The sequence below is a fragment of the Theropithecus gelada genome, chromosome 4 (genome assembly GCF_003255815.1).
Source record: "Theropithecus gelada isolate Dixy chromosome 4, Tgel_1.0, whole genome shotgun sequence".
NCBI classification, from domain to species: domain Eukaryota; kingdom Metazoa; phylum Chordata; class Mammalia; order Primates; family Cercopithecidae; genus Theropithecus; species Theropithecus gelada.
Genome location: NC_037671.1, coordinates 69310856 through 69337124, shown reverse-complemented (window position 1 = coordinate 69337124; position 26269 = coordinate 69310856). Strand labels below are relative to the sequence as shown.

General features: G+C 37.5%; 1 protein-coding gene across 2 annotated transcripts in view; it reads left to right on the top strand.

The window, feature by feature from the left end:
* Positions 1-26269, top strand: part of COL9A1 (collagen type IX alpha 1 chain) — an 87792-nt gene that overhangs the window by 28119 nt on the left and 33404 nt on the right. For both annotated transcript variants that reach the window (XM_025382405.1, XM_025382406.1), the window contains 18 exons: positions 495-548; positions 1501-1536; positions 3443-3466; positions 3838-3891; positions 5178-5231; positions 5891-5923; positions 6696-6752; positions 8755-8808; positions 12269-12322; positions 14827-14880; positions 18704-18757; positions 20133-20186; positions 20319-20372; positions 20506-20559; positions 20993-21046; positions 22090-22134; positions 23190-23243; positions 23332-23385. In XM_025382405.1, coding sequence (XP_025238190.1) covers positions 495-548; positions 1501-1536; positions 3443-3466; positions 3838-3891; positions 5178-5231; positions 5891-5923; positions 6696-6752; positions 8755-8808; positions 12269-12322; positions 14827-14880; positions 18704-18757; positions 20133-20186; positions 20319-20372; positions 20506-20559; positions 20993-21046; positions 22090-22134; positions 23190-23243; positions 23332-23385 — 897 coding nt within the window. The remainder of the gene's footprint in view (positions 1-494; positions 549-1500; positions 1537-3442; positions 3467-3837; positions 3892-5177; positions 5232-5890; positions 5924-6695; positions 6753-8754; positions 8809-12268; positions 12323-14826; positions 14881-18703; positions 18758-20132; positions 20187-20318; positions 20373-20505; positions 20560-20992; positions 21047-22089; positions 22135-23189; positions 23244-23331; positions 23386-26269) is intronic.

Here is a 26269-nt window from a genome sequence, read left to right as displayed (position 1 = left end):
TAATTCCTATTGAGGAAATATTTTATTGACTTCCAAGACATTGTCATAATGTAGACACAGATTTTTGTCCTGTAGAGAGATACATAGTATTTTTGTTTCATAAATGAAGTAAAGGAGGTAGATAAACCTGAGTAAATAACAGAACCAAGACCTACCAGTCTTAGCTGTTACAGCATTGTAATTGCTATGTTGCATTTTTTTTTCAAAGCAGAGACAAAAAACACTAAATTATTGAACCCTGTGATAAACAATGCAATTAGCAAGAAGTTAGGAATATGATACAACTTATCAATAAGAAATAACCACAACACGTAGACCTTGTGTTAATCTTTACTTTTGAGTAAGACTATAGTAAGGTTATTTTGTTATAAATATTTGCATCATACATATGTAACCATCCTGTAGATGATTAATAAATAAAATGAAAGTTTTCTACTTAGTGGTTTGCCTAAGGATGTTATGATAATTCTAACATCATTGTCTTGCTCTGTTAGGGATTAACAGGACCTGATGGATCCCCTGGCTCCGTTGGGCCAAAGGGACAAAAAGTAAGTTAGCCATCTGGTATTAATTGCTAGTACGAAAATGCGGAAGTATATTTTTATTGTAGTGTTTGCAAGCCAACTAACATTAAGTGATGAAGCATCTAAAATGCACTTGTTCAACTAAAATTGCATTTAAAAACACTATGATGTGGAATACTATGCAGCCATAAAAAGGAATAAGATCATGTCCTTTGCAGGGACATGGATGGAGCTAGAAGCCATTATTTTCAGCAAACTAATGCAGAACAGAAAACCAAATACTGCATGTTCTCACTTATAAGGGGGAACTGAATAAAAAGAACACGTGGGCCGGGCGCGGTGGCTCAAGCCTGTAATCCCAGCACTTTGGGAGGCCGAGATGGGCGGATCACGAGGTCAGGAGATCGAGACCATGCTGGCTAACACGGTGAAACCCCGTCTCTACTAAAAAATACAAAAAATTAGCCGGGCGAGGTGGCGGGCGTCTGTGGTCCCAGCTACTCGGGAGGCTGAGGCGGGAGAATGGCGTGAACCCGGGAGGCGGAGCTTGCAGTGAGCTGAGATCCGGCCACTGCACTCCAGCCTGGGCGGCAGAGCGAGACTCCGTCTCAAAAAAAAAAAAAAAAAAAAAAAAAAAGAACACGTGGACACATGGAGGGGAACAACACACACAAGGACCTGTCAGAAAATAGAGGGTGGGTGGAGGGAGAGCATCAGGAAGACTAGCCAATGGATGCTAGGCTTAATACCTGGGCGATGGGGTTGATCTGTGCAGCAAACCACCATGGTACCTGTTTACCTATGTAACAAACCTGCATATCCTGTACATGTACCCCTGAACATAAAAGTTGGAAATTAAAAAAAAAATAAAAACACCATAATGGGGTGTTTTAATGCTTTCACTATTTATGCAGTTTTCATGATTACATATTCATGTTATGAAAGGTCAGTACAATGAAACTATTTTTATTTTTAGGGAGAACCTGGTGTGCCTGGATCTCGTGGATTTCCAGTAAGTAAAAGTAAAGCTACAGAATTGAAAATGTCTTATCTTTAGGTAAAATTCTGCCATTGTGAAATCTTTAGGTGTAGTTTTCTGCATAATATACATGACAAATAAGTTGATGACATCTGGTATGGTAAGCATTCCTACTGTGAGTGGAAAAATTTTAGAGAAGTTTGAATGTACAGTAGAAAATATCTATTCTATTTGTAGGTGGTATTTTCCAGTAGACAATTTCCTCTTTACCTGCAATGATAGAAAACACTTCTTGCATAACAAGAGCAAATCTAAGTATTCAATGTTTAGACCATGGTATCACACCACATTCTTCACAGCTGGTTTTATCTCTAAGGAAATATCAACTAAACAGATATTATCACTTGCCTGATTCTTTGACTAGTCTTTTTCTATATTTGCACAGTGTGGCAGGTTTGTGTTATTGGTACATATAAGAGGACTAGGTTCTTAGGCTGCTTTTCCTATCTACTGTGCTCTTTGTTCCACTTTTACTCTTGTCATTAATCTGTATTTTTTCTTCTGTTTTCCTATTTGTGCTATTTTCTTTACCATATTTCAGCATGTCATCTTTTCTGTTATAAGCCTATTTTCAGAAGTGAACAGCTTGTTGGCCTTTCGCCCATATTTTTCAACTCAGCTCTTAATCTCAACATCTTACAGAGATGCCTTTTTTGTTTAGTGAAATTTGTTGAACATCTAGGTTTCTGATAATGAAATAACTTATTGATGACTTTGGTGTTTTCAAGCATAACACTTATTTCCTGAATTGGCCTACGTATTAAAATGTTCAAACTGGAGTCATTTTTCCAGCAATGCCTTTTAAAATCCCACCGATTATTAAAACATACTGGCCATGTGAAGTTCTTGCTTGTTTTGCCTGCCCAACTAATTAGAAATAATAATATCATTATCAGTGCATTGATTCCATGGGATGCTTGGTATACGCATATTTTAGAAAAGCAAGTCTGGAATGAAAAGCTAACATGAATATCATATCACAGACAGCTGTGAATAAAAGCTATTCTAGCCAAAGTAGGAGAGAAAAGAATAATGAGAAATCCCAAGGGGAAAAAATTGAACTTGGAAATTAAAGAGAGAGAATAGAGATCTAGGCGGCTGATATTCAGTTTTAATTTCAACAAGCATATTATTAGATTTTGTTATATGCTAGGCCCTGTGCTAGGAGTTGGGGCTAGGAAGATGAATAAGATGTGGTTTAGTCCTTGGTTGTATAAAGTTTGGTGTTGCTAAAGAGATATAAATGTGAATAATAAAATAGAATGACTAGCTTAAAAATCAGATATAACATATTAAATTAGCGTCCCATTGTAGGTTACTTCAGGAGTGACACCATTTTATTTTCAATATCTACTGGATTTAGTGTCTGAAAATATAGCCTAACCTTTCGAAAGGGAGGTGTGTTTCTGACCCTTTTTTGTCCCTGCCTCTCTGTGCTGAAAGTTTGTTTGGGGAACTTCTAAACATAATTTCTTGTAGATTGTAGAACTAGAATGCTTTTAATGTAGGTTTCCTATAAAACGCTACGAATGAATAAAATCTGTAAACTCTCCCGTTGTGATGCACCTCTTTGTGAGTTACGGTAAGTTCTCCTGAGGGCAGGCATGGAAGGCTTCTTTACTTTGATTTCCTTAAAAAAAAAATTTGGAAAAATCCCAGTTAGCGTAGACATCAAAGGAATGTTTGAGGAGCTGAAATAAGCTTCTGCTTCCTTTAGAAGCAGAGCCGTGTTTGCTTTTCTTTATTCAGTACTTTCTTTAGAATGAGCATCATTTTTAGTAATAGAGTTTATGGTTTATTTTAGCTGAGTTATGTCTACATTCATATTTATACTAAGTATAAACATCATGCTGTAAACATTTTTATTGTACTCTTTTAGGGCCGTGGTATTCCTGGACCCCCTGTAAGTATCACTTCATCATTTATTTTTACTATAAAAAAGCAGCCTAAGTCTATAAAAATGTCCTATTTCTCAAATCCCCACCTTATTCTCCTACTAACAGTCTACTCAGTGGTGTTTATAGTGTTCTACCTACAAGATCTTGGGTGGTTACTAAGGATAACACTCTTATTCTGCTAAACAAAACGCTTATTAATTTAGGAAATTTCTGCTTTGTCTTAAATAATTGAAGTTTGGTCAAATGAGTGATTGTGTCACTGGAAACCAAAGCTAATACAGAAATGTAATTCTATTATTTATCATATTTGATATCACGTATGATAGATTGTAAAAATATTCATAAATGACCATTTGCTTTGATTTGTTGCCTTCAGGGTCCTCCTGGGACAGCAGGACTCCCTGGAGAGCTTGGCCGTGTGGGACCTGTTGTGAGTACCACAGTGCACTTTGATAGACCTTTGCTGATTTAATAGAAGATGTTACCTGGGAAAGCAAATTACCCTAACTGTACATTTCCACTTGCGAACCAAAACATGGCAGATGAATTTCATTCCAGTTTATAATATTGGTGTGGACCAGGAATAATAATATTTTTTGCAGAGTGATTTTAATTTTTTCCTAAATTTTTCAGCTAAACTCTTCTTCCCAACTTCCAGATTGTCAAGTAAGAGAGTGTCGTCCTCATTTTACAGACTCTCAGCCAGGACTGGAGTCTAGAGGCTTTTGTATTAGGCTCTCTGCATGAAATAAAAGTGAATAGCCTAAAATTATTACCATGTATATTTATGTTAGGATCATTAAGTTATAATTCAGCCAACAAAATTTAACTTTTAACATTAAAGAGCTGGACTTCATAAAAAATGTCTCATATAAAATGCTTCATATTGATATTAAGTAAACATTTCAAAAACGTTGACATAGTGATGTTATGTGAAGGTGGGTAATTGTAAACTCACTGTGGGAAGGGGCCATGTATCATATACCTTGTTTGTTCCTCTACATGTGCTCACTGTTTGCAAATTTATTTAGTGAAGAAATGAATGAATATGAAATGATTGTAAAGTTAAAATAATTGTGAGGTACTTCCGACTTTTTATGGCAGAACATCAAGAAGGAAAATGTGCCAAGAGTAAACATTGGATGTTAAGAGTAATTGGAACCCATTTTCATCTGAACAGTTTACTTCGATGTAGCTTTCTTTGATTTTTTGACCCATTGCAAGAGGTGCAGTGACGGACCAAGTGATAGATTGTGGGTGAACAGCACTAGCAAGAGTCAGGCACTGCAGCGATTAACTTCCATTTCGCAGCTTCAGACTGAGTGCAAGCCTTCTTTTGCACTGGTTAGCAGGATGGCACTAGCCGTATAGGTTGCTCTGGGTCCTCTGTAAATCAACTAGAAAAATAAGTAGTGTTTCCAATTTGTTTTCAGAGTAGATAAAATGTTCGTCCTATAGAGAAGAATTGGCTTTGCTTTTTCCCCTAGCCTCTCTCTGACTTGCTTTATTACCTCGGTGAGACTGGAATGCCTTTATTATTCTCATTTTGTAGTACTAATTGGATTATGGGCCACCCATCGATTTTGGTGGCAGGTCTACGCATGGCTGAGCTTGGTGGGGGTTTCCAGTAATACCATTCTCTCATGCCTCACTGTTTTTATGTACTGTGTTTTGACACATGTATAACCACTGTGTCACAATTTTCAAATAACTTAGGGTGACCCTGGGAGAAGAGGACGACCTGGCCCGCCTGGCCCCCCAGGACCCAGTGTAAGTTATTTGCAACTTGAATTTCTCTTTGTGTCTGAGAGTCAGGGTTGGAAAAAAAATCTAAGAACCCAAAATGGAAGTTCCTATTAATTGAGTCGTTGCCCCAAATTTCCAAAATGGCTATCAAATTTTTCCTGCACTCAGGGCATGGTTCTTTTTAGGGCAAGAAGTAGAGGAATCACAATAATTTAAAAGGTGGTTTTTACAGGGCATATCTTACTCATTACTTTTGAAGTCTTTTGACAGTTGTGACGTCTCAAATGCTCAAAACTTAGATACATAAAGGAAGCATTTTCAAATGAACTAGTTTTTAAAAAGGTTTTCATAGTAAGAAAAATATAAAGAATAGGAGTTTAAATAGAAGATAATTCATATTTTTATTTGTAATTCAGAGTTCCCCACATTTTCTATTTTGCCTCTTATTTCATTTCCCTTCAATGCCTTCCCAAAAATAATCTACTGCAATTCATGACTCTCCAAAGAGAACATGCCCATGAGTCAGGATTTTAGAATATTAGCAAATTATCTGCTCCTATTTGTTTCTTGTATTTTATTAAACAAATATATTTTATATTCTTGCCTGATGAGCTTTGTATTATTAGTATGTTTGAATTCATTATTTAATTGTATTCTGAACCTTAATATTTTATTTACTTTAGGGAACAATTGGCTTTCATGATGGAGATCCATTGGTAAGATGCTTTCCTTTGAACAAAATATAGTTTTAATTCAAAGGCCATATAGTCTGCAGATGAGTTTTCTTTAAAAGATCTCCCTGGAATATACTATGTGTCCGTGTTTTCCTTTCACTCAGATGGCAGAGCAGTCTGTAACACTAGTGGACCACTGGCTTGCATCTATTCAGACTAAAAATTTTTCATTATAGATGTATCTCTGTTCTTCTATAATCTTTTTACTTTATGACTAAGACATGCTTTTCACTAGAGCATCCAGGTTTTAAAGAGATAGAATTCAAATAACTTCCTCTAGGATTTGTTTTGCTCATAGAGTAACAGTCCAATGATGGTGGTAATGTGCACTACATGCAATGTTGGCCTCTTTGATGGGAGACGTGAACCTCAGGATGTGGCTAGTCTAGTGGAATGGGAAGGGGAAATGAATCCTGTCATGGTACAATAGGTTATCTGTAAACATATTTTCTTTAATAAATTAGATTTGAAATAAATATTGCAAAATATTAACATTTATTAAATCTGGATGATAGATTCATGGGGGAGGGTATTATATTCTTTACACTTTTCTGTTAGTTAGAAATATTTCTGGCTTTAAATGTGAAATAATAATAAGAAGAAGGAAAGGGGTGTTAAAATTATTTAATGAATATTATTGCAATGGAGTTCTGTAACTGGAATCCCTTAAAAAAAGACTTTGTCACAAAGCGGGAGTCCTAGTTTATGCACTCTACCTGTCTTTCTTTCTCTTTGTTCTCTCTCTCCCTGGCAGTGTCCCAATGCCTGTCCACCAGGTCGCTCAGGATATCCAGGCCTACCAGGCATGAGGGTAAGAGAAAAACTTCCAGTATTTTAACAGTATTATCCACAGATAAAATGGAGCCTTTACTTTAAGCATTAACCTTCCTGGTGCAGAGACCTCACTTGGATGGATCAGGCAAGTAGTGCTTATTCAATCCTAGCAATTCCAGCTGCTCTTGACATGTATTCCTACCAAGACATGGATGTTTAGTCATAGGATGGCTTTCTAGTTCAGGGAGAAATACCAATAAAATGCACTGGACTGAGAGACTTTAGAACACCAAATTAAGATTCAGACATTTGCTTCCTGGCTGAGTGTAGTGGCTCATGCCTGTAGTCCTAGAACTTTGGGAGGCCAAGGTGGGAGGATTGCTTAAACCCGGGAGTTTGAGACCAGCCGGGACAACAGCGGGAGACTCCTGTCTCTACAGAAAATAAAAAATTAGCTAGGCATGGTGGCGTGCACTTGTGGTCCTGGCTACTCAGGAGGCTGAGGTGGGAGGATCACTTGAGCTCGAGAAGTCAAGGTTGCAATGAGCTGTGATTGTGCCACTGCACTCCAGCCTGGGTGGTGGAATGAGACCTTGTCTCAAAAAAAAAAAAAAAGTGCTTCCTATTAAGGGAGATAGTGAGTGGTGGGGCAGTTGGAGGGGATTGTGTACATAATGTATTTGAAAACTTTTAGTTAAAAAAAATTTGAAAACCTGCCCAAAATAGTCAGGAAAAGAGACTTTCCAAAAGCATTTTTCTCTGTCTGCCATCGTAATTACTTGAAAATTTTCCATACAAACAAATACATGCCACATTCTGGGGATAAATGGCTTTCTCTCTCTCTAGTCTCTGAGTCTAACGTGATTTTGAGACATTCCAGACCAATGGAGCTCTGCTGTGAACTGAAAGGCCCCAAGGCACTGATTTTCCATTCGGGTTTTTCTAAGGGTAGTTTTGGTGGGTTCCCTCAACTGCAGAAGATTCAGGCCTGGACAGGTGTCCTATTTTGCAAAAAGACTTCTTTGAGGGGTGAAAGTTCCGACAGTTTTCATTTTGGGATGCTTGTCTCACAGTTTTGTCTCCTGTTACTACCCAAAGCACACACATGCTTAGGACAGGTGGCCTGACAAGAAAAGACAGGGATCTTCTTTTCATGCAATGCAGCTTTCACCCACTGCCCTTTATTGCTTTCCCTTTGCACTTAAACATTGTACACAGTAGGCTGGGCGCGGTGGCTCACGCCTGTAATCCCAGCACTTTAGGAGGCTGAGGCGGGTGGATCACCTGAGGTTGGGAGTTCAAGGCCAGCCTGACCAACATGGAGAAACCCTGTCTCTACTAAAAATACAAAATTAGCCAGGCATAGGGGCACACACCTGTAATCCAACTACTGGGGGGGCTGAGGCAGGAGAATTGCTTGAACCCAGGAGGAGAGGTTGCAGTGAGCAGAGGTCATGCCATTGCACTCCAGCCTGGGCAAAAAGAGCGAAGCTCCATATCAAACAAACAAACAAACAAACAAACAAACAAAAAGTACACAGAAAGAGGCAGAAGGTTGTGCATCAGAGAAAGTCCACTTATACCAGCCCTTCCTCCACCACCAGGAAGGGGGTGGGAATGGAGGAGGCTGAAAGGTTTTCAGAGCAGCCTTCAGAGGGCAGGGGATAGCCAGCTGAGCTTGGTCAAGGCTGTCACTTCTGAAAGGTTAAGTTCCCGGAACTAGAGAAGACTTAATGCTCCTAACCTGTGTGAGGAAGTTGGAGAAACAGGGACTAGGAAATAACAGGCAGGTATCAATGAACTAGGTAATGAAGAGTCTGTTATTCTAGAGCAGTGTTTTTCTATTAAGTAAAACTGATATTAATTATATACGGCAGTCATGGTGTTGTTAAGGTCAGTCAAGGCACTGATTTTCTTTGTGACATAACCATTTCTTAGTAATACATTGGCACTGATTTAGGGAAGCAGGATCACTTTATGAGCCTTCTGATCACTTTCTGTACCAAACTCAGGACAATTATTTATTTTGCATTTGTTAGGGTCATAAAGGGGCTAAAGGAGAAATTGGTGAACCAGGAAGACAAGGACACAAGGTAAGGAGAATGGGTATTTAGTGGATAAATTGTGATTAGGAGTTATTGGTCACTTTCATTATAAGAAATTAGGAATTATAGGAAATAATGAACCATGATATTTTGCCCTTCTTTTTCAAATAATGGTTGATAAGTTCTAAGCAGATGCATCAATATTTGACTAAACATCATATTCTAAAGTTGTTTATTTACAAAAAACACTTACAAATAAGGCACCAGACATTTTCATTTTTTTCCTGTGTCACTACCTTTTCTTTTCTTTTCAAATCAATCACACTCAGCTTTTTTCCTTGATGCTATGATAGTCCAACATTATTCAGATAGTTGTTCCACTTCACCAGACAAAATTTTATGACATTTGTAAAATTTTATGACAAGTGTTGCTGAGACTAGCAAACAGAGAAGTTGGTAATTGGCTTATAGCTTCTCATCTCAAGTTCTGAAACAATTTATCTATTTATTTCTGACCTCATTTCAATATAACCTAGATTTTGAGTAAGTGGGAGGTTAGTAATAACTTATGTTATTATCTGGATAGAAATAGAATCCACAGCACAATTTGCATTGCAGCTGGCATGCCCTGCAGAAAAACCAAGGCTGGGATTTAAAGCAAGGTCACCTATTTGCCCTTTTTTTCAACTACTAGTGTAAGTCATCTTTAAGTATCTAAGAATTTGACTTCCTGCATAGTACGTTTTGTCTCGGTAAATTTGATAATATTTTACAAAGTCAAGTAGTTCTTATTAATGCAGGTCCTCTTGACTTTGTTGACGATGTCCTTCTACCCGTTTATTGGGTAGTGACAGAAGACTAGTCTTTTCTTTGGAAGTCAAGAACTGAAGGGGCAATTTATCAATGTCTTCAGGCATTAATATGCTTGAACTTCTTAGCTAAAAATCAGTCTGTTAAATAGCCTCAAATAATCAGGATAAATAGACCAATTTTCTGTACCCTATTACAGTTTGGACATTTATTTTTAAAGTCTTTTATTACATAGGCTGTGATAGTTAAGGCATTTTATTTATCTGAAATATAACAGCTGGGTTCCCAATATCAAATTGGAGAAAATAGGAAAAAAACCTGAATGCTTTGGAAATTTCTCTGTGTGATCATTCTTCCACTAAATCTTGAAAATTGTCATTAAAAGTTTTAACAAATATAAAGTACCTGCTATGTACTATGGTTATTCTGAGCACTGGTGGCACGGAAACCAAAAAAAAAAAAAAAAAGAAAGTCCAAGCACAGGGGACTAAATTAAATATGTCATAGCCATATAATATAATAATAGAGTATTGGTTAACTACAAAAAACAAGTGTGTACAAATATTAAATTACATCAAAAGATATTCATGAGGTATTCTATGCAGTAAAGCTGATGTAGTAGACTTCTGTTATTTTTGATGTTTGTATCCTTTTCTCCTTCTTTTGGTGATGCTTTCCTTTGGAGAACTTTCACTCCCCATCCCACAGGATTTGGAGATGGAGCTGTTAATCCAGATGCCTTTCCACTTTTCACATGAAACTGGTCTTTTAAATATTTAAACAGGTTAATTATCTAGATTCTCAAATTTGGTTTGGTGTTCAGTGGAAAACCTACAATTTTTTTTGGCATGTCAAGTAATTGGCCAAAATTTACTTAGAAAGTTGTTGAAAATTTCTTTATTTTACATTTTAGTGTCACTTGAAAGTGTAAGTGATGTCTTTGAAAATCAATAGGATGGCCATAGCTCATTGCAGAATGAACCTTGAAAGGGTGAGCAGATAGACTGAACTGAAACTGAAAACAGAATGGTAAGAGCTTGGAGGCCTGAAGTTTGGATTCAAATTCACAAATTTGTCTTGAATTTTACCCTACAAATTAGTTAATGAAGATCTTAAAAACTGTTTATGAATATAGGAATGAATAGTAAAATTTCAATAATTAAAATGTGGTATTAGTAACATTATACAGCAGGTCAATACTTATGCAAAAATCATAGTGAAATGATAATAAATTGCTACTCCTAAATTTGTCATTTAACTTCCAGATTATGGATTAGTTGTGTGGTTTTCACTTGTAGGTGAAATAATTCAAATATATGACTCCAAAGTTTATGGAGAATCTATGGAAAATATCCTGTACCTAGTTATGGAAAAATTGCAGTGGACATATCAATCACTGCTGTTTTGTATCTAGTTTTATATTTTTGTAGGGAAATAGAAGTAGCATTTAATTAGGCACATGTGATGATTATCCATGCCAAGAACTAGCTAATTCTCTGGCTTTCCCATTGGGACTGCCTCTTCCCACTGTCAGTTATAGATTCTAGTGAAATATAATCTGAATATAATTATGAGGCTAAAACCAATATGTATGACTCTCATAATTTGTTTAAAAAATTAAGATAAATGATTTCAATATTGTCAAGATTTTAACTCTTGCCATATTACTCTATTAATTTAATGCAGTCCTAGTACAAAGCAAGTAGACTCTGTAAAGATCTGCCCAATGATTCTAAAGTTGATTTGGAAGAGTAAACATTTAGGAAATCTAAAAAATAAGAGTAACTATAAATGAAAAATACAGATAAGGGAATTCTCCTTACCTAAGATTAAAATGTATTATAGAATTTCAGTAATTAACATGTTGTGGTATTGGCAATGTCATATAATAGATCGGCAGAGCAGAATCAAAGTCTAAAGCCAATAACAATATAGCATATGTTAAGGATGAATTTTGAAACCTGTGTGGAGAGAATCTATTATTAGAAGAGTGGCCAGTAAGTAAGAGAAAAAAGAAAAGATGTCTATGTTTTGTTTTACATCAAAACAAATTACTGATAATTAGAGATGTCTACGTAAGAAGTTACAACATTACTAGAGCAAAAATATAAATAAACGTGTATTTTTGGAGTGGAAAAGGCTTTTCTATGAGTGACATTAAAGGTATAACCCACAAAAGAAATGGCTGATTTGCATTAAAATATTGTATATAGTGCAAAAATTATAATAAGAAAAGCTAAAATAAAAATCATGATGAAAAAATATTGTAGTTTATGAAAAAGTTTTCATAGTATAATTACATTTTTCTAATAATACATCCCCCCCATTTGACACACACTTGGAACATAAATGAGTAACTTTTCTCTCTCTCTCTCTCTCTGTCTTTTTCTTGGTATCTTTGTCTCTCTTCCTCCTTCCCCACTTTAGAAAAACTTTGAAAGGATAACATCTAAATGTTACTGGTATTTATAGTTAAATGGTTGTATTCAGGTGACTTTTTATATGTATACTTCTCCGTATTTTCTGAATGTTCTACAATTAATTTGGACTGCCCATATAAAATAATTTAAGAAAGTAGAATAATTCAGGAGTCACCAAGTGAACTTAAAACATACTGAGTTAGGCCAAGCCTATTTCTATGTTCATTTGCTAGAATAACCTTTGATGTGCTTTTCTTTGCTTTTTTTTTTTTTTTAAGGGTGAAGAAGGTGACCAGGGAGAACTGGGAGAAGTTGGAGCTCAAGGACCTCCAGTAAAGTATTTTTTAAAAAATATTTAACTAGGATATGTAAATATTCTTTTTTTTTTCCATGACTGTTGGAATATTTTCTATTTAGCAGTTGGATGAATAGCATTACATGAACTTGGTGTCCTCTATTTTTCTACTATGCCAGCATTGGGGGATAAGTAATTTTTCAAAATAGGAGAGGGTCTTCATTATATATTGTAGCACTTTTTTAACAGAAAAATTCTACCTATAATTGCATACATTCATTTACCAGATTTCAGGTCCAAGTAATTGAAAAGCAAATACTAAGCACAAGAGGATGATACATATCTTTTATGTTCTATTGTATTATCACAAGATATAATGAGAAAATTTTGTGTTATCTAAATATGCAGTAGGTATATCATTTATTGGATTAATGTAGCTTATTCCAGTATGTAATCATTATAATTAATTAAAACATTCTTAATTGCTCATATCATGTCTTTTAATAAAAAGTTGGTCCCTTGTGCTTTAGCAGATTTCCGCAATAATATTCACAGTAAGGCGACTTGGGGCATCATCAAACTTCAGTTTCAGATGTTGTTAAATCAGAATTTGCATCACTTTTGTATTACATTAAAAAGGAGTTGTTATACCTTTTTCTTGTTAAAATGAGTAATGACAATTTTGGAAATAATAATTGAAGACTATTAATTTAACATTGCAGCTAGCCAGGGCATAGACTATGTAAAAGACTAGCTCAGGTACTATTCTTAGAAACTGAAGAGTTGAAGACAAACACAGGAACACCCTTTGCCTGCTCTGCTCTTCTCCACAGGACTGGCTGTTTAAAAAGGGTTCAGGGAGCTGCACAGATTAGTGTTTAAGGACATTTAAAGTGTAAGGGAAATTAAGCTAAAGGAAGTAAGTCAGAGGATCTGGAAGAAATGGTCTCTGCTTTTAAGCCACATGAGAACTTTCAGGGAATCTGTGGTGTCCAGCGTGTTTGTTTCAGAAGTTTGCCCTCCCCTGAGTGTTTGCCATTTGAGACACTAAGAGCTGGACGGTGTTTCGCAGGTGGGCGATAGGGATACATGTTGTAAGTGACATATGCTTTTTTTTAATCTGATGAAAATTTGGTAGGGATTTAAATTTTTTTTTTTATAAAAGCCATTCCCAAAGATTCTCAAAACAGGATTTTGCAAACAACATTCTAAAACAGTGTTTACAGGGATTAAGGATCTATGTTGGGTGTTGCGTGGCTCAAGTGGTCCATTGGGAGATATCTGTTAGTGCTTGATGACCTTCTGCTCTTTGGGAATAGGTATGCCAAATTTTCAAAAGCATGTACTTTTTAAATGTACGTGCACAAATATAAAGTAATGCACAACTTTAAAAAATATGCTTCTTGGAATATTTAGAGAAAGCTCTGTTCTTCAAACTAGACACCTCAAGAGACAATATGTGGTATTCTTGTGTCGTTGCTATTGACCCAAATATTCTTTTTATAGAAATAACTTTAGAGCTAGGAAATGAGCTATACAAGAAAGAGCAGCTTTCATCTGATATGGCCACATCTCACTCGATATTCTAAATGGATATCCTAAACTGGATCATCTTGCATATTTGAATTGGAGGTCATTCCTGACAGATCTACATAGGATTTGTGACTGGTCTGAATGAAGAGTTGGTCATGGACTTGCCCCCTTTTCTCCAAGTGAGAAGAAGAGAGAAATGGCTGGCCTAGAGCTCCTTTATCTTAAGCCAATGGGGACAGTTAGCAGGTTGTCCAGAAGTAGCTACCCCCACTTTCCTAGTGGAACATCCACCCTCCTCTGCTTCCAATGGTATTCCCAGGTTCACTCCTTCCAGGATCGATTTTTGGATCCCTCCTACTATGGGGCCAGAGAGTCCAGAATGGTAACATTTCAGTATTGAAAGAGATCTAGAAATCACACTCAGCCCCTCGTTTTTAGGATTATACACTCTTATGCCTAAGATGGGTTCCTATTGCCCCAAGTTGGAATTCAGAATGCCTTTCCTCATAAGAATGGTATCATGAATAGTGACTACAGGGGTTGATGGAGGCTCCACCTCCTTTCTAGGTTATAGGCTTTCGTGGGCTAGCCTGGGAAACTACTACTTTTGATGGTGTCCACTGGTGGGAAAAAATTATTTCAAGGTTTAAAATAATGTTACATGTCACCAAGCTACATGCCATGAAGGAAGTGGGAATAATAGTATCAGTTCTATATATGAGTTAAAAGGTAAGTCAAACATATTATTACAATTTCTCTTATGCTGGTATTTACTTTTTTGTCAACTCCAGTTTTGTGTAAGACTTCAGAATTTTATAAAAAGGTTTACCATCTGAAGAATTCTCCCTGGACTTTCTAAACTAGAAATGTTTGTCTATATATTGTCACTATTTCTTAGTATTACCTTTGGTTATGATAATCTCCATTTTCTAGATCAGCTTTTGTGATGAGATTTTAAAAAGCTTTGCTTCAACTAAAATAATTCGCTTCTCTTTTTTACATTTCCAGGGAGCCCAGGGTTTGCGAGGCATCACCGGCATAGTTGGAGACAAAGGGGAAAAAGTAAGATGGTGATGACAATAATATAATATCAAAATGTGTTAAATATTTAAAATTCTGGCTATTTAAACAAAGCTTTTTATTCAACAACTTTTTTTTTTCTTTTTTCTTTTTTTTTTTTTTTTGAGAAGGAGTTTCACTCTTGTTGCCCAGGCTGGAGTGCAATGGCACAATCTCGGCTCACTGCAACCTCCACCTCCCGGGTTCAAGCAACTCTCCTGTCTCAGCCTCCCGAGTAGAGTAGCTGGGATTACAGGTGCCTGCCACCACACCCAGCTAATTTTTGTATTTTTTAGTAGGGATGGGGTTTCACCATTTGGTGAGGTTCGTCCCGAACTCCTGACCTCAGGTAATCCACCCAGCTTGGCCTTCCAAAGTGCTGGGATTACAGGCATGAGCCACCACACCCGGTCTAACAACATGACATTTTATGATGCTTTGTAGATGTGTGATGAGGTTTTTGCAATTATGTTGTAAGCACAGATAATAGGAATGAGCAGTATGCATAATATTTGCCATGTATTAATCTATTTTAAATTATATTGAGTAAATCAGAGTAAACAAGGTTTTCACATTTTACCTCATTGTCATGATCAGCAGTTAGCATTGATACCACTGGCACAGTGCCTGGAGTGCTTCTGGTCAGGCAAGACAAAGACAGGGAGGATGGAAAATGAGAGGTAAGCCAAGGCAGGACATCCCCAAAGACACTGGGGCCTCCAGTGACCCACCTGCAAGCTGATCCATGAGCCCTGCCCTTAGCATGGGTTATACACTTATGGCTGGAGGACACTAGCCTGCCCTTAGACCTGCCTCAGAAACCAGATTCTCCAAGCACTTCCATACCAAGGCACTCTGCAAGCTGCTGGAGAGATTCCAAGGGGAATAAGACCTTTATCAAGTCGGTTATTTATTGGGCGAGACAAATAAGTAGATAGTTAACTACAATGTAAGCAAAAGAGACATGAATCTGAGGGCCAGTGGTATGATGGAGTGCAGCAGAAGCAGGGCTAATCTTAATAGGAAAACTGAGAGGGTCCATGAAGGAGATGGCATTAGAAGGATGAGGTATTGCCATTGGTGGAGGATGAAGGACAGGCAGTGCTTAGCTCAGTGATTATCATCACAGAATCATCATGATGCATTCAGAAGTGTTTTCCTTGGCATGTGTGTAGGGATGTGGTTAGCCTCTCTATCAGATTTTGAGAAAGTGGTTACCACTTCTTGGAAAGAATGTTAGGAAAGTTAATTTATAGGCTTCAGAAAATACGAAAAGCATCTTTGCCCACCACCACTTCTGACCCTGACCTCATTCTCTTTATAACCTCTATGGCTAATTGGTGTCAGTTCCACCACCAGCACAGAGCCTTTTATTAACAGTTAAGGAATAATACATTGTACATTGTACATGCTCAATAAATGAAATTAAATTTTTCTTTTTAAAAAAGAGATGCACAGCTTGGTGAATGAAGGATCAGGCTTATTTATCATTTTTTTTTTTTTTTTTTGTCAATTTAATGTTTTCTTTCCAGGCTCTTTGTCACTTCTAGGTATTTTCATTCTGCCTGCTTTCCTTATCTATCTTTTCGATCAATATTTCTTTTCTGAAAACTTTGTATTTGTAAAACATATTAGTTGCATTCATATTTCTGTATTTATATTACCTTAAGTAACATTCAGTGTGTATCTTTTCTTTTATTAGATAATAGATCCCATTTATTTCCGAGCTGCTGATACCTTCATTTTTTCTGGATTTAAATCATTCCCTAGAATATGTAACCCCTCACTTTGAAACCAGTTACTGTTCTTGATATGGTCTTCATTTGAGATATTTTTCTGTTTGGTATTTTTCAAACTTCTCGTTTCCTCTGAGTTCTGTCAAATTGCTTTAAAAAAGAAAGAAAGAAAGAAAAAGCTCTTCTTGTGAACTCAGACCCATAGAGTTGTTACCTAGTAACAGCAGTTTGAGTCTAAGCTCATGCTGAACAGCAGTAAGAGAGAGAGAGAGAGTGCATCAAAGCCATTTCTATAATGCAAAGGTTGGGTTCTGCTCTTGTAATGCAAGGTGAATGATAAATTCAAGGTCTTTTTCAGGTCTTCAAAATCTCTTCTTCTCTGGTGAATGTAGAATGCCTTTTGCTCTGTCCTACTTTTCAGGGATCAAAGAATTTCAGGGCTCTCTGGTACCTCTGCTTCAGTTGAGTGCTTTGATTCTATCTATGTCTGAAGCTTCTATCATGGATTTTCTAATTTTTAATTCTTACTACACATGCTGTCCACCTAGTTTCCTTGATTTGACACTTGATTCAAATTTGACACTTGATTTCTTGGCCTGACATCTATCCAGTACTCTTGATTGTTTTTCATTTATTTTATCATCTTCACATCTCAACCTGGTTCATTAGAAGGCTGCCTCATTATGCCTTTTTATTCACTTAGTAGATAAGAAAAAGAAAGAGCATACATACATGCAGATAGCACTAAAAACACTTTTTAAGATCTTAAGATCACATTTTGATTCTCATGATGAAAATAAAGAGGTGATAGTGTACAATACGTTAGCCACATCAGAGATTATTTCAAGATAATTAGATTTATAAAGCTCTGAGTCATTCTTATGTCATCACTTGGTAAAGTGGATCTGTTCTTGAGAAAATAGGTTGGTTACTTTATGCGAATTGAACCTAATATCTGTCTAGGATGGGAGAGGGTATACTAAGGTCCTTCCCGTAATTCCTTCCATGAATCACATGGCTGGACTTCTTATTCCAGATCTTGGTGGGAGATCCAGAATCCCAGAAATCCCTTTCACAGTGTGGCAGCACCAGAGTATAGCAGTTGTTCTTAGAGTGGCTCCATGGCCTTCACCGTTAATAAATTTTTTGTGTGTGCTTTTGAGACAGGGTCCCACTCTGTCTCCCAGGCTGGAGTGCAGTGGTGCTCCCTCCACTCAGTGCAATCTCCTCCTCTGGGAGGAGTGATTCTCTTGCCTTAGCCTCCTCAGTAGCTGGGATTACAGGCATGTGCCAACAGACCCGGCTAATTTTTGTATTTTTATAGAGACTGGGTTTTGCTATGTTGGTCAGGCTGTCTTGAACTCCTGGTCTCATGTGATCCGCCCGCCTGGCGGTTAATGAATTTCTGTAGAAATGTTAAGAACCCTGAGAGTAGCTACCAAACTTCTTCTAATAGATTTACCGATCTATTAATAAGCACCTGTGTGTTTAGCTCATGTCAGCAACTGAGAATTGGTGCAGCGTTAACTTAAAACACACAGAGTTGCCCGGGTGCAGTGGCTCACGCCTGTAATCACAGCACTGTTTTGGAGGCCAAGGCAGGCAGATCATGAGGTCAAGAGATCGAGACCATCCTGGCCAACATGGTGAAATCCTGTCTCTACTAAAAATACAAAAATAAGCTGGGGCATGATGGCATGTGCCTGTAGTCCCAGCTACTCAGGATGCTAAAGCAGGAGAATTGCTTGAACCTGAGAGGTGGAGGTTACAGTGAGCCGAGATCACACCACTGCACTCCAGCATGGACAACAAGAGCGAAACTCTGTCTCAAAAAACAACAACAACAACAACAACAAAAAAACAGGGTGGCATCAAAGATTGTGTTTAAGTACAGTTGGTATGCTGAGTAGATGTAAACAAGTGTTTTTTTACCTGAGGTGCCTGAGTAATTACTCCTCAGGGATCACTGTTTGTATTACAGGCATAAAACCTCCTTTTCATCTGGCTACTAAATGTCTTTAGAAAGATGGATGCTTCCTTTAACATACATGACTGATCTCAGTTTTTTCCACTGTCTTGTTTTTTTGCAGGGTGCTCGGGGCTTAGATGGCGAACCTGGGCCTCAGGGTCTTCCTGGTGCACCTGTAAGTGATTTTCCTTCCACAAAGCCCAATGATAGACTTTTTTTTGTTGCTATGTATGCATATGTGTGCAGTATTCTTTACATGTGAATAACTAAAGTGGAAAAATGGACAATTTTTATGTATATGTTTAAATTTAAATTTAATTAAGACAAGTATCTTTCTTGGGTACATAGAAATGTTCTTCTGACGTGATATGATTTTTTTTCTTCACAGATTAAGCCAAATTATTAAGTATTTATGTTTGCTGTGTTTTCCTTTTCTTTGGTTGTCAGGATGCGTTGAGTCTCAGTAACTATCTCATTTCTAGTTTCTTGCCCATTTGATATTTTTCATTTTCTATGGTTTCTGACTTCATTATTCCACATTTTGATTGCCATATGTCCATGTGTCATTATTTTAGATTTCCTCAAGCCTGTTTTTTGAGGGAAATAGACAAAGAAGCCATCCATTGATAACTGAATATGCCACATAAAAAGTAGAAAAGATATAAGAAAGAGAGAATTTCCAACTGTCAAAGAGAATTTCCAACTGTGTTCCAATGGGAAAGACAGAAAGTAACTCAATGATAAACTATACAAGATTAAATGCTAAAGCATAGGATAGATGTCATCTATGTAAGAGGACCTGAGGGGGAGGTTGGTTTGAAAGCCTGTGGGCAGGAAAGGCAGCAAAGTACAGGGGTGGCACCGTTGGTGGTGATGGGATATGTGTGCTGTCATAGAGGCTGTCACTGCCTGGAGTTGAAAGTTTGGTTGAAAAGATGAGATTGGATGGATAAGGTAGAACTAAATCATGGAGAATGTTTAATGCCAACCTGAGCCATTTGAACAGATCCAGTAGCAATAGGGAGCCATTTGAGGTTTTAGAGTTAAGCAACTCAACAAAAACTGTATTTTAGGAAGACACAGCCTCATATCTATTACCATCTGTAGCATGTATCAACATTAGCTAGATCACTTCAGCAGAAATCACTAATATTGACTATGGGATTAAATAATATGAGGGAAAGATTGGCAACTAATCCAAACCTCAAACCTCTATAACAGTCAATGAAGTTAGCTGATATGTACATGCAGTTACTGATGTCGAAATCCACTGCATGGAGCCATTATATGTTACACGCAAGAACACAGAGGCATAATGCATTTAAGGGGAAAACAAAAGACAGTCAGGTCTTAGTTATCTCTATGGTAATATCCATTTTTGAGACAATGCCATTTTTATAGAAAGATTTGTTCATCTAGACTTCCTTGATAGAGCAAAGCCACTGTGGTGGAAGACCAATAGTTGGGTGACATGGATGATGCTTTCTAATTTTTAAAAGTTGATTGATAAGTAACTTTTGCTTATATTAACAAATTTTATTTTCATACAGGGTGATCAAGGACAGCGAGGACCTCCAGGAGAAGCAGGTCCCAAAGGAGAGAGAGTGAGTTTAAATTCGTCACTCTAAGCCTCCTGCTTTTCAGTGTCATCTGCTGATTATGCTGATCTCTTTGACATGTCTAAGTATTATGATAACTGAACATGTTTTATCTATTCTTTCTCTTCCGCCCTGCAGGGGGCTCAAGGTGCTAGAGGAATTCCTGGTCTCCCTGGGCCCAAAGGAGACACGGTATGTCCTGAGCTGTAGTCATCAAGCACATTTTTCAGTGATCATTGACTTGCAATAAAACTTTAGAAAATAATGAAGGGAAAAAGAATGTGACTGTATGTAAGAGACAGTATGTTGCTTTGTGTGTGTTTAGGGTTTGCCAGGTGTGGATGGCCGTGATGGGATCCCTGGAATGCCTGGAACAAAGGTAGGCTGTGTAATTTAGTCCAAGAGTGAGTGGGACTGCCTCTGCCCTGGCCAACTGAGCGCAACATTTCCATTACTAAATCACCAAAATATTTATTTAGCTAGCTTTGGCTTTTTCCCTTCCTTTAATTTTTGAATCAAGTGTCAAGTATGAAATATTTGTTGGAATAGTATAATTATTTGCTTGGTTTCAGGAACTCAGTAAAATTACCCTGTTAATGAAAGTAGGTTGAGAGAGACTGTGCGTTTTGGTTGAATTATGTCCTATTTCCCACCCTACTCCCTCACCCTAAATTAAGTCACTTTATAAAAGTGCATGTAAAGTCAGCTGTTGGGACAATCCTTTTACTTAAAACGTCTGTGCTCCTCCCTTTCTTAAAAGTGATACAGCAGTTCATACAGGTTCAATCATGTGATAAAAGCTTGTTTTGCAGGGTGAACCAGGAAAACCTGGGCCTCCTGGTGATGCAGGATTGCAGGGGTTACCAGTAAGTATTTGATTCTTTACATGTTAATTGGTTTATATACATGTTTTCAAGATATACATTTTGGGGAGAGACATGCTACCTAATTTGATAAGTTCTGGGGAAGATACGATGTTTTACCTTTACATTTTTACAATTTACATTTGTATTTTATATACTTGTTCTCTGAATAGCTATTTGTGTAATAATAGGCTTTAATTTTATGGTTTGGATTCCTTTTCTCTCTTTAGTTTACTCAGTCTTTTTAATATATTTTTTAACTAACCCTAAGCTGTAGGGTTATGTATATTTCATTCCACTTTAAACCAGTTCTAAAGTTCTTCTTAGTAGGGTTAAGCTACAAGAGTGCTGAGAGTGTGATCAGTTGACCCCTTGGATTATGTACTATTTTTAGTCATTCAAATTGGTGTTTCCTTGCATTAATGTGTCTGGAAGTTCATGTGGATTGTACCACGTGTATTCTTGGCTCTTTGGAGGCAAATCTTTCTAATTAATAAAGAATACTTGGTAATATCAAAGCCTGGCCCCCTATCTTTTATGACACCTAATGCTTTTTAAATAATCAGATAAATTAGCACTCCCAATAATATCAAATCTGAGTTAGACCCAGCATCTTCCTACCATTTCGTTTTTCTACTACAAAGCGCAACATTTTTGAGAGGTCTTATTTTATTACTCCGTACATGAAACCATGTCACAAGCCTGTAGTCTCTGTCCTGCCTATTAGAGCTCCTCTTGACCTGAAAATGGTACTGGATTCTAATTTGGGAAGTTTGTCCTTGAAAAGTAACTTTAGTTTAAAGACAAGATTTGCTTTAAGGGCATTTAGCTTTAACAAGCCAGATATAGTAAAGTCATGCCCTCTAAACTGTGGGTAGTTCTATAAATGACTGTGCAGGGTTTGGGAACTAGGAAGCATCTTCCTCACATTAAAGCTTTGAGGTTGCCATGATTCCCTCAGCCTCCCTGCAGTGTGCAGTGGGCTTGGCATCTCATGGATTCTCAGAGGAAGTGATTAAACTCGCATTGTGTATGTATTCTTTTAGGGTGTACCTGGAATTCCTGGTGCAAAGGGTGTTGCTGGTGAAAAGGTAAAATATTTTAAAATTTAAATTAATATTTTTCTTAATTTCTTTATTATTTACTAACATATTTATAATTTTTAATACTTTCAGCATGTCTTTTATTTTATATTTGGCCCTAGGGAGAGATACAAAAGTAAAAGTGTTAAGGCTTCAAATACTAATCTTTTTCCTAACTACAGAAAGCATACTTTGATAAAATGCTGCTAATTAGATTTCCTTAATGAAAATGTCATCCTTTGCCAGTATAAAACAGAAAATTTTATTGTTCCTTACTACCTAAAATAAGGAAGATATTGCTAAGCCGCAGAACTTGTGTCACAGACTATTATTAGGATGATTCAGCTAAACTAAAGAGATACTAGGCATTTTTTTCACATTCTGATTGACCTACATAAAACAAAAATGTAAGCAGTTAAAAACAATAGGTGGAAAAAATTTTAAGGGATAAAATATAGCTTTGCTTGAGAAGAAAAGAGATAAAAGGTGAATAATGTAGAGATTGGTCGCTATTAGAGTACCAGGCTGCAACCCTCCAATCACAGTGGTCTGCAGCATCTTGAGCTGCACAAGAGATTGATGGTGGAGAGGGCGTCTCCAGACATGTGCTTTCCCTAGAGCTTGCTGGTGGGGCTTTCTCAGCAGCACATCCTATTTCCCCATGTTGGTTGGATTCTTAATAATTTCAATAGTTTAATGTAAGATAAAAAGAGTCAAAGAATTATATTGGAGGTAGAAATGGTAAAGGAAAGACATATATTATTATTATTGTGAAGAAAGAAAAATCCTATAATTGAAGAGGATCCCCTTAAATGAAGGCTAAAACCGCTGATTGTTTGACATTGGACCTGTAATATATTTCTTAGACTCACAGACAATATCCTGAATCTAAAGAATTTTGATGTATCTAACAGGAAAGAGATTCTGTACATTCCCAGGTTCTCAGTGTGAAAGCAGGGAATTAATGCTATTCAAATGCAAGAGATACCGAGTCTGGGTAAGGCAGATTGATGATTATGCTTACTTCAGCATGAGTTACTTTGAATGTTGCATTTTACCCTTAGGGTAGTACAGGTGCTCCAGGGAAGCCTGGTCCGATGGGAAATTCAGGCAAACCGGTAAGACACCATTTTACCTCTCCCCAAGTTCTAACCTGTTGTAATCAGTATGCGTTAACTTTTTTTCTACCTTCCTTCCTCATTACAGGGCCAACAGGGGCCTCCAGGAGAGGTGGGACCCCGAGGACCCAGGGGGCTTCCTGTGAGTATTCCTTCCTTGCTGTGCTGTCCCAAAGCACCTTCTCAGGACTTTGTTGGATGTTCTTCCATTCATTCATTCATTCATTCATCCATCCATGAATGCTGTCTGATGTTTGAGCCCATGCTAGTCCAAGACAAAGAGATGAAGTGCTATTTAGATGCACAGCATGCCTTTTCAGAAAATGGAAACAAAAATAAAATGCCTCAAAAACCATGGTGACCCTTTCTGCTCTCATCCCATGTTGAAGGAAATATTTTAGTGTGATTTAAAAACACCCAACGTTGAGATACAATTCACATACTACATAATTCACCCATCTTTATTGATTTTTAGCATATTGATGGAATTGTGCAAACTTCACCCCAATCAAGTTTAGAATATTTCCATCACCTAAAAAAAGAAATCTTATACCCACCTCCCACCTGTAGTCATCCATCATTTCCTCTTAATTCGTTCGGTTTTAGACAACCACTAATCCACTTTATGTTTCTATAGATTTGCCAGTTCTGGAATTTTCATGTAAATGGAATCATACAATATGTTAGCTTTTTGTTTTTTAAAAAATAAATAATTAATTAATTTTTTAAGAGATACGGTCTCTCTCACTCAATCACCCAGGTTGGGGCGCAGTGGCGCAATCATAGCTCACAGCAACCTTGAACTCCTGGGCTCATGAGGTCCTCCCGCCTCAGCCTCCCGAGTGACTGGGACTAAAGGGGTGCACCACCACACCTGGCTAATTTTTAGTTTTGTTTTGTAGAGATGGTGTCTTGCTATGTTGACCAGGCTGGTCTTGAACTCCTGGCTTCAAGTGATCCTTCTGCCTCAGCTTCCCAAAATGTTGGGATTACAGGCATGAGCTACCATGCCCGGCTATATTTTATTTTTTTTCCTAATGATTGGCTTCTGTCACTTAGCATAATGTTTCAAGGTTTATCTATGCTGTAGCATGTATCAGTGCTTCATTCCTTTTTATTCTTGAATAATATTTAATTGTGGGGATTAATTATGTGGATATATCACATTTTATTGATCCATGCATTGGGTGATAGACATTTGGATTATTTCCATTTTTTTGGCCATTATCAAACGTGCTGCTATGAACATTTGTATACAGGTTTTTGTGTGGACTTATGTTTTAATTTTTCTTGAGGGCCTACCTAGGAGTGGAATTACTGGGTCATAGGGTAGCTCTGCTTTGGAGAAACCACCAGACTTCTCTTAGTGTGAGTTTGTAAACTTGTCTGTTTTACAGCAGCCATAGCAATGACTATTTTCTCACTATATACAGTTTAACCCTAGAGAGAAATTGATTAGGAAATTAAATATTATACACTTAAATTTGACTTTAAAACATTCTCTCTGGCCTTCAGTTTCAGTTCTTATTTTCAAAGGCTGCTCAATAGCCAAAAGAACTCCAGGTGGGAACACAGAAACATTTCCAAATATCATTATTACTTCTTTTGAAGCATTTCTTGGGCATGTGGAATGAAGATTTTCATACTTGAGAAAAGTGAAGTATTCCAGGTGTCTTGTGGCATGAGAATGGAATTTCTTCGCTTCTCACAGATATTTGTCAGCCAACTTCCACCAGGTGGTTTCCTGAGATTTCTGTAGCCAAAGCAACCAGCTCATCATGCCCCCCACTCACTTGCTCTGTGCTTCTTTTATGCTTTTCTTTTGCTTGAGGCTTATGAATTTCTAATTAAAATACTTTCCATAAGTTAACTGTTGAAGCAATGATGTTATAGCCAGATCACATTTCTAAAACAATGAAGATGCTATATGACGAGCCCAGGAAGATTGAGCAGTGTGGGGCCATTAAAGCTTTGTGAGTGTTTACTATTACATCTCTTATTCATCTTATTTTATTTTATTTTATTTTATTTTATTTTATTTTATTTTATTTTATTTTAAACAGACTCTTGCTCTGTTGCCCAGGCTGGAGTGCAGTGGTAAGATCATGGCTCACTGCAATCTCCACCTCCTGGGTTTAAGTGATCCTCCCACATTAGCCTCCAGAATAGCCGGAACTACAGGCGCACACCACTGCGCCCAGCTAATTGTATTTTTTGTACAGACAGGGTTTTGTCCTGTTGCCCAGGCTGGTTTCAATTTCCTGAGCTCAGGTGATTCACCCTTTTTGGCCTCCCAAAGTGCTGGGATTGCAGGTGTGAGCCACCTCGCCCGGCTGTATTAGACACTTTAAAGAGCAGAAATCTCCTTATAGTTAAAGGAACATTGACTGAGCACTTGTTGTGGGCCAGGACCATGCGTGAATACAAAACATGACATGGAGTAGGGAGAGCTGCTTGGCATGGGCTGCATAAAGCAATGAAGAACCAGAGGCAGCACCTCAGGAGAGGATGGGGTAGGGGGTTGATTCTCCTATGTGAGGAAGGGCAAATCATAGGAGGTTATGCTGATGCAGGGTTTTGGATCTGATTTTTTAGATTTTGATTTTTGAATTTCTGTAAGAGTCCAAATTCTTGCGATTGCTCCTGTCCCTGAGGCTCAAAACCTCGGCATTTTCCTCCATCACATTTCCTATCACAAATAGGACCCGTTGGTTCTGTCCTCTTTTCAAGATCTCTTACATTTGACTCTTCATTTCCATTCTCACTACTACCACCCTGGCTCAGGTGATCACCCGCTGCTTGGATTACTGCAATTGTCTCACTGGCTGCAGTCTTTCCTTTCTCTACCAGTGTCTCCCAAAGGGTATTGCTGCAATTTGGGCTGGGCTAGTTCTTTGTTTTCCAGAACTCTTGCACAGGGCAGGGTGTCTCACATCCATGACCTCCACCCTGCATGAACATCAGTAGTGTCTCCACAGTCACTGGGACAAACAAAAATGCCAAACACAATTCCAAAGGCCCTGGGG